This window comes from Elaeis guineensis, chromosome 9, assembly GCF_000442705.2.
Source record: "Elaeis guineensis isolate ETL-2024a chromosome 9, EG11, whole genome shotgun sequence".
Taxonomy (NCBI): domain Eukaryota; kingdom Viridiplantae; phylum Streptophyta; class Magnoliopsida; order Arecales; family Arecaceae; genus Elaeis; species Elaeis guineensis.
In genome coordinates, this window is record NC_026001.2 from 11,091,387 (window position 1) to 11,105,735 (window position 14,349).

General features: G+C 36.2%; 2 protein-coding genes across 20 annotated transcripts; both read left to right on the plus strand.

Annotated features, from left to right (window-relative positions):
- Positions 1–344: 344 nt before the first annotated feature.
- LOC109504746 (uncharacterized) lies at positions 345–4,915 on the plus strand. Its single transcript, XM_019852865.3, has 5 exons — positions 345–932; positions 3,394–3,505; positions 3,592–3,673; positions 4,207–4,258; positions 4,741–4,915. Exons 1-5 carry the CDS (start codon positions 384–386, stop codon positions 4,801–4,803), a joined length of 858 nt encoding a protein of 285 aa, XP_019708424.2. The 5' UTR covers positions 345–383; the 3' UTR covers positions 4,804–4,915.
- A 756-nt stretch (positions 4,916–5,671) lies between these two features.
- Positions 5,672–14,198, plus strand: LOC105051658 (uncharacterized). Of its 19 annotated transcripts, XR_002165523.3 has the most exons (6): positions 5,862–6,882; positions 10,473–10,587; positions 10,687–10,768; positions 11,548–11,601; positions 13,081–13,175; positions 13,264–13,458. XR_002165523.3 is itself a non-coding variant. In XM_073243938.1 (5 exons), exons 1-4 carry the CDS (start codon positions 6,709–6,711, stop codon positions 11,579–11,581), a joined length of 405 nt encoding a protein of 134 aa, XP_073100039.1. In that variant the 5' UTR covers positions 5,862–6,708; the 3' UTR covers positions 11,582–11,601; positions 13,891–14,198. The 19 variants fall into 19 exon arrangements, 12 of the variants coding, with proteins under 12 accessions (XP_073100045.1, XP_073100044.1, XP_073100042.1 ...); XR_012134534.1 differs by having other exon boundaries at positions 5,674–6,882; positions 10,671–10,768; positions 13,081–13,458; XR_012134535.1 differs by lacking the exon at positions 13,081–13,175 and having other exon boundaries at positions 5,675–6,882; positions 10,671–10,768.
- Positions 14,199–14,349: the final 151 nt, after the last annotated feature.

Below are 14,349 nucleotides of genomic sequence, written 5' to 3' on the forward strand. Positions count from 1 at the left end.
ATCAGTTCTGCCTGGTCATCTTTTCTGTTGTATTTTTTATCGTTGTTTTGGTCAAGGACTGCACTTATCCCTTTGATTCTACTGTCTTGGTGTTGTATCTATGTCACATTTCAATTGTTCTGCTCCTTATCTTGACTTGTATAAATAACTTCTTCTTATTAGTAAAATATTTTTTTTTATCAAAAAAAAAAATCTCACGTCTTATGGTGTGTTTTATATTTTTTTCTAAATACTAAGATCTCGAGGTGCATTAGTTCCAAATGATATATTAATCTAATATCTTTGGATTTGCCTATCTTCTCCTTAATACAACACCTTCTACACCACTCATCCGGTGTGGCCCGTTAGCAACCGCACCCCGTACCAAATGGATTTCTTATTGAATGGCCATAATTGCCCCACGTATCCGAATCTCGGCACCTTTCCGTTCATATCTTTTTGTTTTTGAAAACCCATTTATTGCGGTTAATAATTTTCACGGCGCGAATTCGTTGGAGATGTCGAGCTGCTCCACTTCACTCCCGTTTCCTTTCTCACTCTCTCTTTCCCCCGCTTCCCCTAGGGTTTCCTTGATTCCATTCCGGGATCTTGGAACCCTCAACTCCCTAAAACCCCTTGCTAGTTTTTCGGAGGACGGGAGGAGGAGGAGATCCTTCTCTTCTTCTCAGGCCGCTGTGCATTCTCTTCTTCGCCCCTGTTGGAGGGTTCCGCTTCTGAGCGCTATTCGACGCTCAGAAACCCTAGCAAGCCCGGCCGCGGCAGAATCTCAAGTTACTGCAGCTCCTCCTTTGCAAATTCCAGCTGCCGCAGATGTCGTTAGAGCGTATTATGATGCGTTCAATCGCCGTGATCTTGCATCTTTGAAGCTCCTGATCGGCGACAACTGCGTCTATGAGGATCTAGTCTTCGCGAAGCCTTTTGTTGGACGCAAGGTTAAACCGAAGATTCCTTATAAAGTTCTTTTCCTTTGATAAGATGTGATGAACATTGCGAAATGGAAAAAAAAATGTTTTTTTATTACTCTAGTACCCACAGTTTGTTTCTTTCCATAATCATTTCCTTTTAGGGGGCGTTTGGTTCGTAATCAGAATGAGAATGGGAATCGAAATGGATCGAAATCGGAACCGGAATGGCCAAATCCCCCAAAGTGGTTTGGTTCGTGATCGGAATCGGAATTGGAATGAAAAATTGAATCCATAGAAGAGAGTAGGGATTGAGTTCTATATAGATTGATCCATTTTCATTCCAACCCGAAATCGAAATTGAAATGGGACTCCTTCAACCAAACGGTTGGAATGGGAAGTCATTCATTTCGATTCTGATTTCAGACCTCTACTCTCCTAACCAAACACCCCTTAATATGATAAGATTTGGGTTTCAATTTTACTCATCGACTTCTTTGTAGTCACACCTTCTCTAGCTAGCCTGTGTATTATAGAGTCAACATTGTCTTGGTGTATGTAAGGAATATGTTGGAACAGGGCTTAAAGAAATTCTGATATAATTTAAAAAATTAAATAACACTAACAACACTTTATTGTAGAAAAATTATAAACAACTTATAGAATATCAAGAATTAAAAATGATCAAACCAGAAAGCATGTTGCATACTGTCCTAAGGCATATTTTCGTTCATCATATAGAAAATTTTGGAAAAACCATCTCAAGATGCGGTCGGGATCCTCCGTCTGCAAGCACGATCATAAAGGAGGTTGATAGAGATCTTTTCAGTACTTAGAAAAATAATCATAATGAAAAAGATTTGAAGAGAAGCAGTTAGAAGAGAGAAAGAGGATTAGATGGGATGTATCAAAAATGAGGTCTTAAGATGATCTTTTTATAGCATCCAAAGTTCGTTTGGGCTTTTATTGATCTATTAAGGCCTTTAATCAGAAGTCCAATGGTCAAAATCTTTAATAAGGAGTCCAGCGGTCAGAAAATAAAAACGAGATTAAATACACATGACCGTTTGGTAATTAGGAGTCCAACGATCAGAAATTAAAATTATGATAATGAAAAGATTAAAACATTTAAATGATAAAATAAAAAAAAATAAGAGTAAAATGCTTGGAGGGAAATTTTAGGAAAATTTTGAGTTTTCTTTTTTGGATTCTTTCCAACAGAATGTTATTAAGTTGTTTGGCAAGGTAAAACTAACTTGTTCAAAGTAGCTGCTATGAATAATTAAATATCCTAACAAATTTGATACCTCTTGTTTTGATTCCATGGTTAGTTACATTGATTTTAAAATGGACAATGGCTGCGAGTAATTTTGTTCCGAGAAAGGAATTTATCCTTGTGTATTGTTTATTAGTTTGATGGAGAGTTTTGAATTTCTTAAATCTCTACTAGAAATATTTATTTAAAATATGATGTTCAGAAATTGATTCTTCCAGCTTTTTTCATGATATTATTGGATTTGTCCACGATAACTGTTATAATGCTCTATGATCAAGTTTTTGGTGGACTATAAGTATGGCTATTGACATAAAAAGAGGTCTAAAGGGTCATCAAGTAGTGCATGGTTGCCAACATAAGTAGATGATTGCCTGTCTTTATCTTTTATTCAAAACGGAGGGACTGTTCTTGGCTGTTGAATCCAATAATATTGCAGCAAGAAGGTCTAAGGGGTTATCAGAGTAGAGCATGGTTGCCAACAAAAGTAGATGAGTCCCTGTCTTCATCTTTAGTTCAAAACAAAGGGACTGTTCTTGGCTGTTGAACCCAATAATGTTGCAGCAAGAAAGTGTCTACTGGCAAATGTCAAAATTTTTGCCAACTGCAGTATGCCAGCATTGTTCAACAATGATAAGCATGAATCAAACCCTGTTTCATCTATTTTTACTTGTTTCAAAATTCTTGGCCTGCTGTTCTTAGCAGGGGCTACTTTCATTAACCATACCAACTTTTGTAGATCTATGATTACTTTCTCACCTACTTCTAGATGCTTCTGCCCAAATCTAAGCCCCTAATTTTGCCCAAGTCTCCCAAAAATCTGTTGCACATTCTTACACCGTCCTAGTTGGTCCTTGATTGCTTTATCCTCAATTGGTGCAACTTTAATTCTCTCACTGATGTAGTCATTAGAGCTTAAGGTAGAGATTATCGTGCTCCACAATTTTTAATTATTCTAAAGCTTCGATTGAAGAACCGTGAACTTTATAAAATTTGATGCACAGGACTAAGTAAATAAGCAAAGTAAAAACTGATATCATTAATAAATTATTTGGTTAGCAATATCATGATCAAATCAGGTGAGTATGTACCTATAATGATTTCATGTATCTTGTTGCTGTCTACAGATTTAGTTGCCTGAACTTAGTTATCAGCTAAGCAATTCTTGAACCATTTTTTGTGATTCTTTCTGCCTATTTTAAATCAACTATGATGCAGGCTATCCTTGAGTTCTTCAAGAGGTTTGGAGAGTTCACCAGCAGCGACCTTCGATTTGTTATTGATGACATATCTAATGAAGATACATCTGTTGGTGTTACATGGCACTTGGGTGCGTTTTATAATTTTTCTTTCATAAAAGCTAATTATATCACAATTTTTTGCTTCCACATTGCAACTAATTTGTTACAATTACAGAGTGGCAGAGCAGGCCTTTCCCATTTAGCAAGGGATGCAGCTTTTATCGTACGGAAGTATTGGATGGCAAGAGACAGATAGTGTAAGTGGACCTTTTTTTTAGGGTATGATCTTCATAACTTGTGATCCATATTGTCAGAGTGATCTGCACACTGTATGTTGATCTGTGGATTGAAGCAAGGAATTTATTGATTTATGTTCTTGTGGTTCGATGCTTCCGTCAAGTATATATTACACATCGAAGTACTTACTAGAAATTATAAAGTCTGGCCTTACTTGTAGGTCCTGTTTAGCAATACTCTTTTATTCTCATAAAGCGATGCAATTTGTCTTTGGAAAGATTAGGTCCATGTCTAGCCAATAAAAATTGGCATGGTGATTAATCACAGTTCTGTAACCTACAAGGACATGATAGTCTTCACTCTTGAAAGTGATCACTGATAATTCACTAATGACTAGGCCAGCACATGAATTCAAGTCTTTCTCTAATGGTTCCTAATTTAACAACCATGAGAGTCACTGAAGTATCTAATCTTTCATGAGACTGCTCTATCAATTAAAGCCTTTTTACATTATTATGTGCAATAAGAATAATCTTAAGTTCTCAAAATGCAGCTATGGACGAGACTGTGTGGAACCTGCAACAAAGCCTGGGGAGATGACATTGGTATGATATCATAAGGCGACTACAATCACATACACAGCTATCTGCTCTCACGTGCTTGAACACTAATTAAATTTTAATACAATATGCATAGATCTGAAGAAGAAATCATGTGCATTTTTGTGATGACTAAGTGACTCATATGTCAAACCAAGCTGCTGGATTTTAATATATGTCATGTAACTTGCTCTGCATAAATCTGCTGGACCCAATTTTGCTTTTCCCCTGCTGGATCATTCTGCCTTTTCTCTTAGAAATTTTTTTATATTTATTGTAACCAGAGAACTCTCAGCTTATATTTTAGGTTCATGTATAATATTTATATTAAGCTAAATGAAATATTATTGTGTAGCCTTATGATCTTTAAGCATCCATTTAACACGTGCATAAAAATCATCATTGATAACCAGTACTTAGATGTCTGATGAACGTCTTACAATCTGGGTGCTTGTTTAATGAGCTAACTTTTCTGCATGAGCATACAGGTCATTATCAGGGGAGTGACTTGGATACTGCAACAATTTCCACGGCTGGCTGACCTATTGTGATGGAAGTCTCCTTTGCTGGTTTATATAAATTTTGTAATATATTGTTGATCACAAATGCTGAGACTGTGATTTTATAGCTAGGCTGTCTTCAATAAAATTTCAGTTATCTAAACCTTCTCATGATTGTGTTTGCAAAGTGGGGACCATCCAGGAATCTGGAGCGAGTTTTTTAAGTCCATTATTCTCTTAGCGATTGTGATCCCTCCTTATTGGGTGGTAGCTACTATACTTGATGAATGATCTTGTCTTCTAAAATTCAAAGTACTCCAAATGCATATTTAATAAGTATGATGATCACCTTATTGGCTTTATTGTTCAAAATATCAACAGCCTAGTACAGCTAGTTCCTAAATAACTGGGCAACTAGAGGTGAAGTGTTAACAGGATTCTCATGGCTTGACATCTCAGAGACGTATGTTCCACAACAAGAAAAGTATGGTAATCCTCCATTTTGGAGATCCTTTTCTCATATCCTATTTTTATTCCAAATTTTTGGGAGCTCTTTTATTCGGCATTTTCATCAGCAACATTTTTACTTGTTATGTTTAGGAACCAGTGGAATGTCTGCCTTTGGCAGTTCGTGTAATTTTCTGATGTGTGAGAAAAGCTTACTTGGATAAATTTTTGAAAATCTGTAAAGGAAGCTGGAAGCAGTTGAGGAGCTTGTTGGGTAATTTGAATACTCGGGTACGTGGTCTGATACCATACTTTGGTGGTGTGGTCCTGGTTCATTGATCTTTGGATGCTAGCTGGACCATTTGAAAATGAAGAACACTTGAGTCATTGTTAATGAATTTGATTTCAGGTGGGATTAAACCCTTACAGTTTTAATTTTTAGAACCTCGCTGAATTCATAAACATGTTGATCTCTGAATTTCATCTTGGGTTCTTTCTACCACCCTCAGAATTTGCCTGCTCCGTTATTTTCTGATGTATGAAAACTTGCCTGCTCCATTATTTTCTGATTTATGCCTTTTCCTATATGGTGTTATTTTTCATTTTTTTTGCGCTAGAAGATATATGATACTTAAATCTAAAGCTACCGATGTAGTGTTTGGTAACAAATACAATGAAAGGAAACTATGTTAGAAAGGGTCCATACCATTCCATATTCCGTTTCCGTATAAAGCAATCTGCTGACTTTTGTACAATTACAAAGTCGGCAATAATGCCGACTTTATGAGAATAGGAAGTCAGTACAAGTAATCTGCTGAACTTTTGCCGGCCTTATTTAGAACCTGCCGTTTTAGAGATGCTCCCATTTCCTTTTTGGTACATTCAAGTTAGTTGACTTGTTGTGTTAAAGGGGCAGAGGTGTAGAAGTAAGAGGAGGGTACTGACGCTAAAATTAAGAGCTTATTTAACGAAATCCATAAAATTCTGAATAATTTATTTAATTGGAGAGGCCCAACTATCCATCTAGTCAATAGGAAAAGTCTATAAAAGAAAGGTCAGCAAGAAAACCGGGACTAAACATCAACACTGTTCATCTGCTGCCCCTAATTAGCATCCTAGCCATGGATATCTTATCAAAGGTTCCTGATTTGCTTTGATCCAGTGCCACACAAATCCTAGTTACGTCTCCTTATCTTCTTAGTGATCCTTTTTTGTTTTAACGGTAACAAGAATGTCGCTGCGTGAAGTCGTTAGTCTTGAGGATGGCAAGCTCCCTCGTGTCGCTCCAGTTCCCTCTCCTCCCTCTCCTCCCATCCGACCAGGCTTTCTTGATCCTTGGCACCCCAAATCCCATCAAAACCCTATCTAGTGTTTTGGAAGATAGGAGGAGGAGATCCTGAGATCCTCCTCTCTGGCTTCGGTCATTTGTTTTCTTGCTCTGATCTTGGAGTCCCCTCTTCGAGGAAAACCCATGAAAAAATAGCTAGCGTTCCGGTGAGCTGTGCTGCGATGGAGTCACAGGTCCCCAGAGCTCCTCCTCTTCAAATTTGTACGGCCGCTGATGTGGTGAGGGAGTACTATCATGGGTTCAATCGCTGGGACCTTGCATCGATGGAGGCTTTGATTGGAGAGGACTGTGTCTATGAGGATTTGCTCTTTTCCCAGCCTTTCATTGGATGCAAGGTCAGACCAACAGTCCTCTTAAAATTCTTTTCTTTTGACAAGATATAATGAGACTTATGAAGATGTTCATCACTAACCCAGAAAATCCTACAAATTCAGAACAACAATAACACACCATCTCCCTCGAAGCCCTGGTCCATTTTTGTCCTCACATGCTAAACAATTATTTCCTTTCTTCCTGTAGCCTGTAGGTCTCTCAGTAACCATTGAACTGATCATTTGAAACACTTGGAGAGATAGAAAATACATTATTATTAAGATGGATGTTATTGGCTGTCTCTTACTTCTGATCAGGAAGCATTGCACAATGTTGGAATGATCTGTTGTATAAGGCAAAAGAAGTGCAGAAATTGTACTAACCAAGATTAGGAGAGTTGCCCAATGGTTTAAGTTCTGCCTAGCTTGTTGAGATCTTAGCTAGAATGTTTCTTTTCATTTTAAAACCTTCGGGCATAGGTTTCCACAGCTTGATCCCCATCTGTAGGCTGCACTAATTCTAGTGAAGCTGAGACACTGTTTGGGTACCCAAATTCTTCAAATAGTTACGGACTCAGAAAATTTCAGTACCTGGTGTCAAAGCAGCAACCTTTGCAGTGTCACAAGATTTGTTGAAAAAGCCATTGTAATCCTTCAAGGTTGATTCTTGTTCTTCCTCAATACATGTTTTTAGGCATGTTTATTGTATAAACAAGCTAGCTATGGATGTTGTGACTACTGAGAAATTTCTTGATAACTTCATGTCTTCTACCAATTAAATTATACAAGTGGAATAAAGGGGAGAGAGGAGTAGCAGGTCGATCTTCTTCATATCAATGTGAACATGCCCGGAGGTATCCATGGCAAGCTGAGCAGAGCTCAGGGGAAAGAGGATTAATATAAAATAGTGAAGGGAAGAAAAAATCTAGGTCAAAGACAAGGAGAGAAATAATGACATTGTTATAAAAAGTGAATGAGAGAGAGATAAAGAGGAAACTTTTCAGACATAATGATATACCATTTTCTTTTCCTCATTCAGTGAAAAACTTTTATATCCTACAAGGATTATCTGGAAGCAATTATGATTGATAATTCATATTTTTAACTTTCTACATCCTTAAAGGCCAAAACAGGAGAACAAAAATCAAAAAAAAAAAAAAAAGGAACTCATAAATTTGATAGAATTTTTTTCCTGAGAAATCCCACAGTTCAAAAAGCACCAATATAGATTTAAACGGGAGAATTATCAGGTTGCTCGTCAAGGTAAAACCAATTTGATTGAAGACAATCAAAGTTTGGCCAGCTGCTAACCTTTTGTTTTGCATTGTTAGTCAATTTCATTAACTTTAGAAAGGGCCAATGCCCAATGGGATGCAACATAATTTTCACCATGAAAGGGACTTTATCGTAAATCTCTGTTATTGGGATCTTACAATTTCTTTAATCTCTTTAGAGGCTTTTCTTTGAAATTGGGTATATGAATCTTTCAAGTTCCCTTACAATATCCCTCTTTTTCATCCCATGATAATTAATATAAAGCCAATGATGAAGTTTTTTGTGGACCATATGGAGGTAAGGTTGCAAATGGGTCGGGTTGATCCATGATCTGACCCAATCTGATCCGATTAGACCCGACCTGAACCCATTTAAAAGACCTATGGAGCCGGGTCGGGTTCAAAAATTGGATCCGTTCCCTTTTTCGAGTTGGATCTGGATTTTCTGAATTTGGATCCGACCCGATCCGGTCCGATCCGTGGAGATTTTTGGGTTAATTTGGATCTTAAGATACATGACCCGATCCAACCGATCCAAACCTAAACATAGGATCCGAACCCAGTTGGAGTGACTCATCCAAATAGGGATTTGGGCTTGAGCCAAAATTTTTCAAACCCTTCGGTCTTTCCCATCCGATTCCCAAACTAAAAATCTCCAAAATTAAAAATTTTTCAAACCATCTATAACAACCCGAGGAGGAAGGATTTGATGGATTCCTAATAATTTAAATGAAGGACATTTGATTACTTCTTCTGACTTCTTGCTGGACTCAGTTTTCTAAACCTTCTGGTTTATGTTTACTGTGCCATGAGGTACAAAAGCAAGAGAGCTTCTTGAATTCCAATTCATTTTGTTGACTTTAAGAAATTTCAGAGCATGCTCTAATGTGCACAGATGTTGTGTCATCTACAATATATGCAATCTCATTTTTAATCATGTACAAGTATTCCTTTTGTATGATGTTTTAGATTGGAACAATTATATTACTATATAAAATTCATATTTTTTTTCTACTTTTCTTCTTTTGTGTGGACTTCTGGAATCTTGACTCTTCTTAAAAACCGCTTGTTTTTCTCTGCTATCTAATATAATTAATTATTAGAAGTTACAGTTGGAGGATTGGAGAAAAAAAAAAAGAAACCTTTCTTAGTTGTCATCCAGCATTAATATTCACTGATGATAAGTTTCAAATAAATTAAACCTGTGACCCGACCGATCCGAATCGGATCCGAATTGGATCTGTATTTCATGGATTGAGTCGGGTTATATATGGATCCGATCCGACTCGAATGATCCAATGGGTCAATAAATTTGCCATGGATCCAATCCAATCTGATCCGATTTTTTATCGAGATGGATATGGGTCCAATATCAAGATCCGATCAAGAAATCGGATCGGATCGGGATCACTCAGGCCCGATCCGACCCGACCCATTTGTAGGCCTCTATGGAGGTTCATATGGTAGTGCTTGGTGTTATCAACCCATGTAGATAATTTGTTGTCTTTATTTTTAATTTAAAATTTCAAAAACTAAAGGAATATTCTTGGAGCTGAATTCTAATAATGTGACAGCAAGATATAGTGCCTGTTGGCATTTTCTTCTTTTCTCTCATGTTCCTTCTTCTGGGGTTTTTTGCAACAATCTAGCAGGAAAAGCTCTATTGTTGGAAATTGCTATATTTTCCATTAAGTGGGATGCTGAACCTAGTCAAAGAAGGATTTGTTGTAATTTACAACAATAAGCATAATATCATGCCTCTATCCCCAAAATTTTGAATTTGTTCAAAGTTTTTTGCCGGTTCTTCATGGTAAGGGCTACATTTGGTTCTCACTTAACCTTTTCTAAATCTATCCTTACAATCTCCATCCCTGTTATCATTGGCTTTCTTCATTCCTTTCTGGACACTCTGGCACGTAAGCACAAATTTGATTCCCTCCCTCTGACAAGGCCTCCTAACATCCATACTGCATATACTCCTACAATCTTAGTTGTTTATCAATTTGTCCTTGATAGATGCAACTGTTGTGTTTCTGCTAGTGCACTTTTTAGAGCTTAAGGTAGAGATCAACATTCTTGGCTTTTTCTAAAAATTAATCTAATATTTATTACCTTCGAACTTTTTTACAACCTGACCAAGAGGAGTGAGTAAAACAATGAAAGTACAAATATTTAACTAATTATATAAATAAATTTGCTTAAAGCATATTGTCTGCAAATAGAGTGACTAGGTGCATATATTGTTGCCAATTATCTTTTCATGACACCTGAAGTTAGTTAAAATGGATTCTTAAAACATCATTGGATTACTATGCCCATTTTAAATCGCTTATTATGCAGGCTATTCTTGAGTTCTTCAATAAGTTAGCAGAATCTACCAGCAGTGACCTTCAGTTCGTTATTGATGACATATCTAATGAAGATATATCAGCTGTTGGAGTTACATGGCACTTGGGTATGTTTAAATATTTTACTTATCTTACTAATGAAATATAATACTGTCTGGTGAACAAATTTTTGGTGCAATAATACAAGTAGTTTTCCATGAATACAGAGTGGCATGGCACGCCTTTCCCATTCAGCAAAGGGTGCAGTTTCTATAGTACAGAGGTATTGGATGGCAAAAGACAAATAACGTAAGTTGAATTCTAAATGACCAAGTGTTACGTAACTACCTATTGCAGATGATATTTTGAGATATCATTGTGGTTTGAGTTGTTCTTCACACCTATCAAACCCTGCAGTTAATTTTCATAACCACAACGTGCATTCTTTTTCTGATGCAGCTTTCTTTGTAGCAAATATTAGATTCACTTCTACGGATATTGTTTTCCTTATTCTTTTCATATCCTGGTAATAGCATTCTTTTTCTGATGCAGCTTTCTTTGTAGCAAATATTTGATTCACTTCTATGGATATTTTTTTCCTTATACTTTTCATATCCTGGTAACAGTATTTTGTGAAATGGTGTGCAAGATTTCTTGATAGGGGCATATGTAGGTAATGTTTTTGTGCCCCTGAGTTATCTGAACTGTGTACATTGACATCTTGGATCGAAATAAGGAATCTATCCATATCTGGTCTTATTTTGTGATACTTCTGTTGTATATGTGTACGTCCTTTGAAGTTTTCATTATTCTTAGAACCCCCTTTTTTCTGGTAAGATTCTGAACAGTCGCATAATAGTTTAACCTCAGAAAAAGCATCGTTCCTATTTTGGAACAATTAGGTGCATATTCACTTGTGACAGGGTCATCATACCAGTTCATGTCTTTTGCTAAGAGTCTGGCTGTAATCTAATCACTGTGATTGAACCACTGCAGAACTTCATATTCATAATAATGCTTCATGATTAGCTTGTGTACTTAATTATGTTTCATATACTTCATAGGGTAATATTAAGTTTTCAATACAGCTATATGGACGAGACTGCATGGAACATGCTATAAAGCTTGGAGAGATGACACTGGTATGAGCGTAATAAGTTCACTAAAATCACGTATTCTGCTATGGTGTGGTAACCTGCTTGAATGCTAACCTAATAGAAATACAACATGCATGCATCAACAAAGTAAATTTAGTGCTTCTTTTGGGGCATCACTTATTGATTAAGATCCAGCACATGTAGCTATTGGATTTCAATATTACTTCTATTAACTTGCAATTTCTTGTAGCATTTTGTAGAGGGCCCCACTACCTGTTGGCTACCCTTCAAGTCTTCATGGCCAATGTCTTTCTTGTCGAAAGTTGCCTTGTCCAGGGATTTTGCCCCTATTCTTAAGATGGTTGATGTTAGGTTGGCAACCAGTCATAAGACTCAGCTCAACCCTTCTATTTAAGTCTTCTTGATTGAGGCCCCACTTGGCATTGCTTTTGGAGGGCCAGAAGGTGCTTCTTGGATGGTCAAAAGCACTTTTGGGTGGTTTTAATGTATTCGGTAAAAATTTGAAACAGATTTTGGGCTCCTCAAAAAGTTGAAAAAGGTCTACAAAACAAAAGCTCTTATTTGGAGCTTTTGAGCAAAAACTCTATGTGAAATATGCTAGAACCTTTTTTTTTGGGAGGTTGGGGGTGGAGGGGTTGCGTTGGCAAAAGCTCATCTAAGAGACCTAGGTTCAAGTCTTGACAATGATTTTTTAAAAAAATTAATTTAAAATATATTTTTATTGCTACAATCACTTAATTTAAAATATATTTTTATTGCCATAATTATGCGATTAAGAATTTTTAATTTGTGTATTAGATTATTAAGATTAAAGTACAAACAATTAAGGACTAATAATGCTTTACAATGATAGCTTTGATAGTACAATATAATATAACATAGAATAAAATAATATAATTATGTTATATGGTATTATATTATATTCATATTATATTATTATCAATATTATAATTTTAGTATAATAATTATGTTATAATAATATATTTTTATAATAAATATAAAAAATTATTATTTATTATATTATCTAGATTAAAATATCAAAATAAATAATTTTTTAATTAAGAATACTTTATAATAATAATTTTTGGTAGTGCAAAAATTAGATAATTGAAAGTACGATATAATATCCATTGTCATTTCTTGATACTAAAAGTACTTTCTTGATTTGGTCACCGAATAGATATTAAAGTTCCATAGTACTTCAAAATATAGTTACCAAACAGCAAGTGGCTTTTTATTAAAAGCTTTTCTTTTGCTCTACCTTCCAAAGTGCTACAGAGAAATGCTTGACTACCTACAACAATGCCAAATAGGACCCTCATGTTGGGCTCAAACGTCAACCTCATTTTAATGGGAAAAATGTTTGCACGGTGATGGTGATATTGAGTTCAATTTGATGTATGTTAAGCTCGGATTGATGCATGTTTTTGTCTAAAGGTCCTTTCTAACATTTTGCAAAATTAATGTTAATTGGTGCTAAAGAACAATTGATTTCTGTATCAGCTGTTATGGATAATTGCTATGTTATGATTGTGAGGTTAACCCAGCTAACCTGGAAGGAAGCTAAATAAAATAATCATTCCCATCCCTGTCTGGCTGTAAGACTTCTAGGCATCTCCAAATACCATTGATCTAGTAGTCTTCATCAATATCAGTGTTTCGATTTCTGATAGCATGGGAATGCAGGGGCTTCTAAAGGGAGCTACTTGGATACTGCAACAATTTCCACAGCTTGCTGATCAACTGTGACAGAAGCTTCTAATCAGTTGTGATGGAAGTGTCCTCTGCTTGATTTCTATAATATTTGTAACGCATCATTGACTTGGACTGTAATTTTATAGCTAATTTTTGTCTAATGGAATTTCAATCTTAGTGTTATCATGATTGCAATTGCACAATGGGACTATTAAAACCTTGGGATCCTGTTTGTAACCGTTCAAACTACGCCCAACTGAATGGATGGTAGCTGCTAGATCCTAGGAGCATCATTGTCTTGTAAAGTGATGAAACTCCAAATTCATGTTCAATAAGTGTGATGACAATCTGGTTTGCTTATTGTTTAGAATATTGTCAGGTTAATTTGTTCAATTCAGCCAGTTGCTAAATAAATGGCCAACTGGCTGTTAAGTCCTAACGGGCTTCTCATGGCTTGGCATCATTAAGATGTGTTTGCTACAGAGGGACGAAGTTAAGGTAATTCTCCGTGATGAAGCTTCATCCTGATGTTTAATTTAATTCCAAATCTTTGGGAGATGTTCAATTGGATTTTTCTCATCAGCAACACTTGCTCTTATATGTTAGGAAACTTTGCAGAGAATGTGCACCGAGCGGTTCATGTGATTTTCTGTCAAGTGAGAGAAGCTTACACAGATGAGCTTTTGAAGATAGCAAAGGATTATGCTGCTTAAAAGGTGGAAGCAAATGGGGGAGCTTGGCGGAGTACATTTAACTGATAAAACAACGTTACACTGGTTCCTTAGTCTTTGGAAATTAGCTGGATAATTTGAAAAGAGATGGTTAAAAAAATCAGGTGACATGTTAGTTTCCTGAACGTATTTGATTTGAAGAAGGAACGGGATTCTTCAATTTCAGTCTTCAGAACTCTGAAGGATTTGTCAACATTTCAACTCTTGTTTCCGCCTCGGACGTTATAGGTTCTACACAATTTGACTGCTCATTATTCTCTGATCTATGCCTGTGATGCTAAATGTGAGGGTGCAAATGTAGCATTCTAGCAACTAAAATGCAATTAGAGACTATTGTATTATGAGG

Coding starts and splice junctions, on each gene's coding strand:
- LOC109504746 (XM_019852865.3), top strand. CDS start 384: ATGGCCATAATTGCCCCACGTATCCGAATCTCGGCACCTTTCCGTTCA. Junction 933..3,393: donor AGCCTTTTGTTGGACGCAAG/GTTAAACCGAAG, acceptor ACTATGATGCAG/GCTATCCTTGAGTTCTTCAA. Junction 3,674..4,206: donor GATGGCAAGAGACAGATAGT/GTAAGTGGACCT, acceptor CTCAAAATGCAG/CTATGGACGAGACTGTGTGG.
- LOC105051658 (XM_073243937.1), top strand. CDS start 6,709: ATGGAGTCACAGGTCCCCAGAGCTCCTCCTCTTCAAATTTGTACGGCC. Junction 10,588..10,686: donor TGGAGTTACATGGCACTTGG/GTATGTTTAAAT, acceptor CCATGAATACAG/AGTGGCATGGCACGCCTTTC. Junction 10,769..13,878: donor GATGGCAAAAGACAAATAAC/GTAAGTTGAATT, acceptor CTTATATGTTAG/GAAACTTTGCAGAGAATGTG.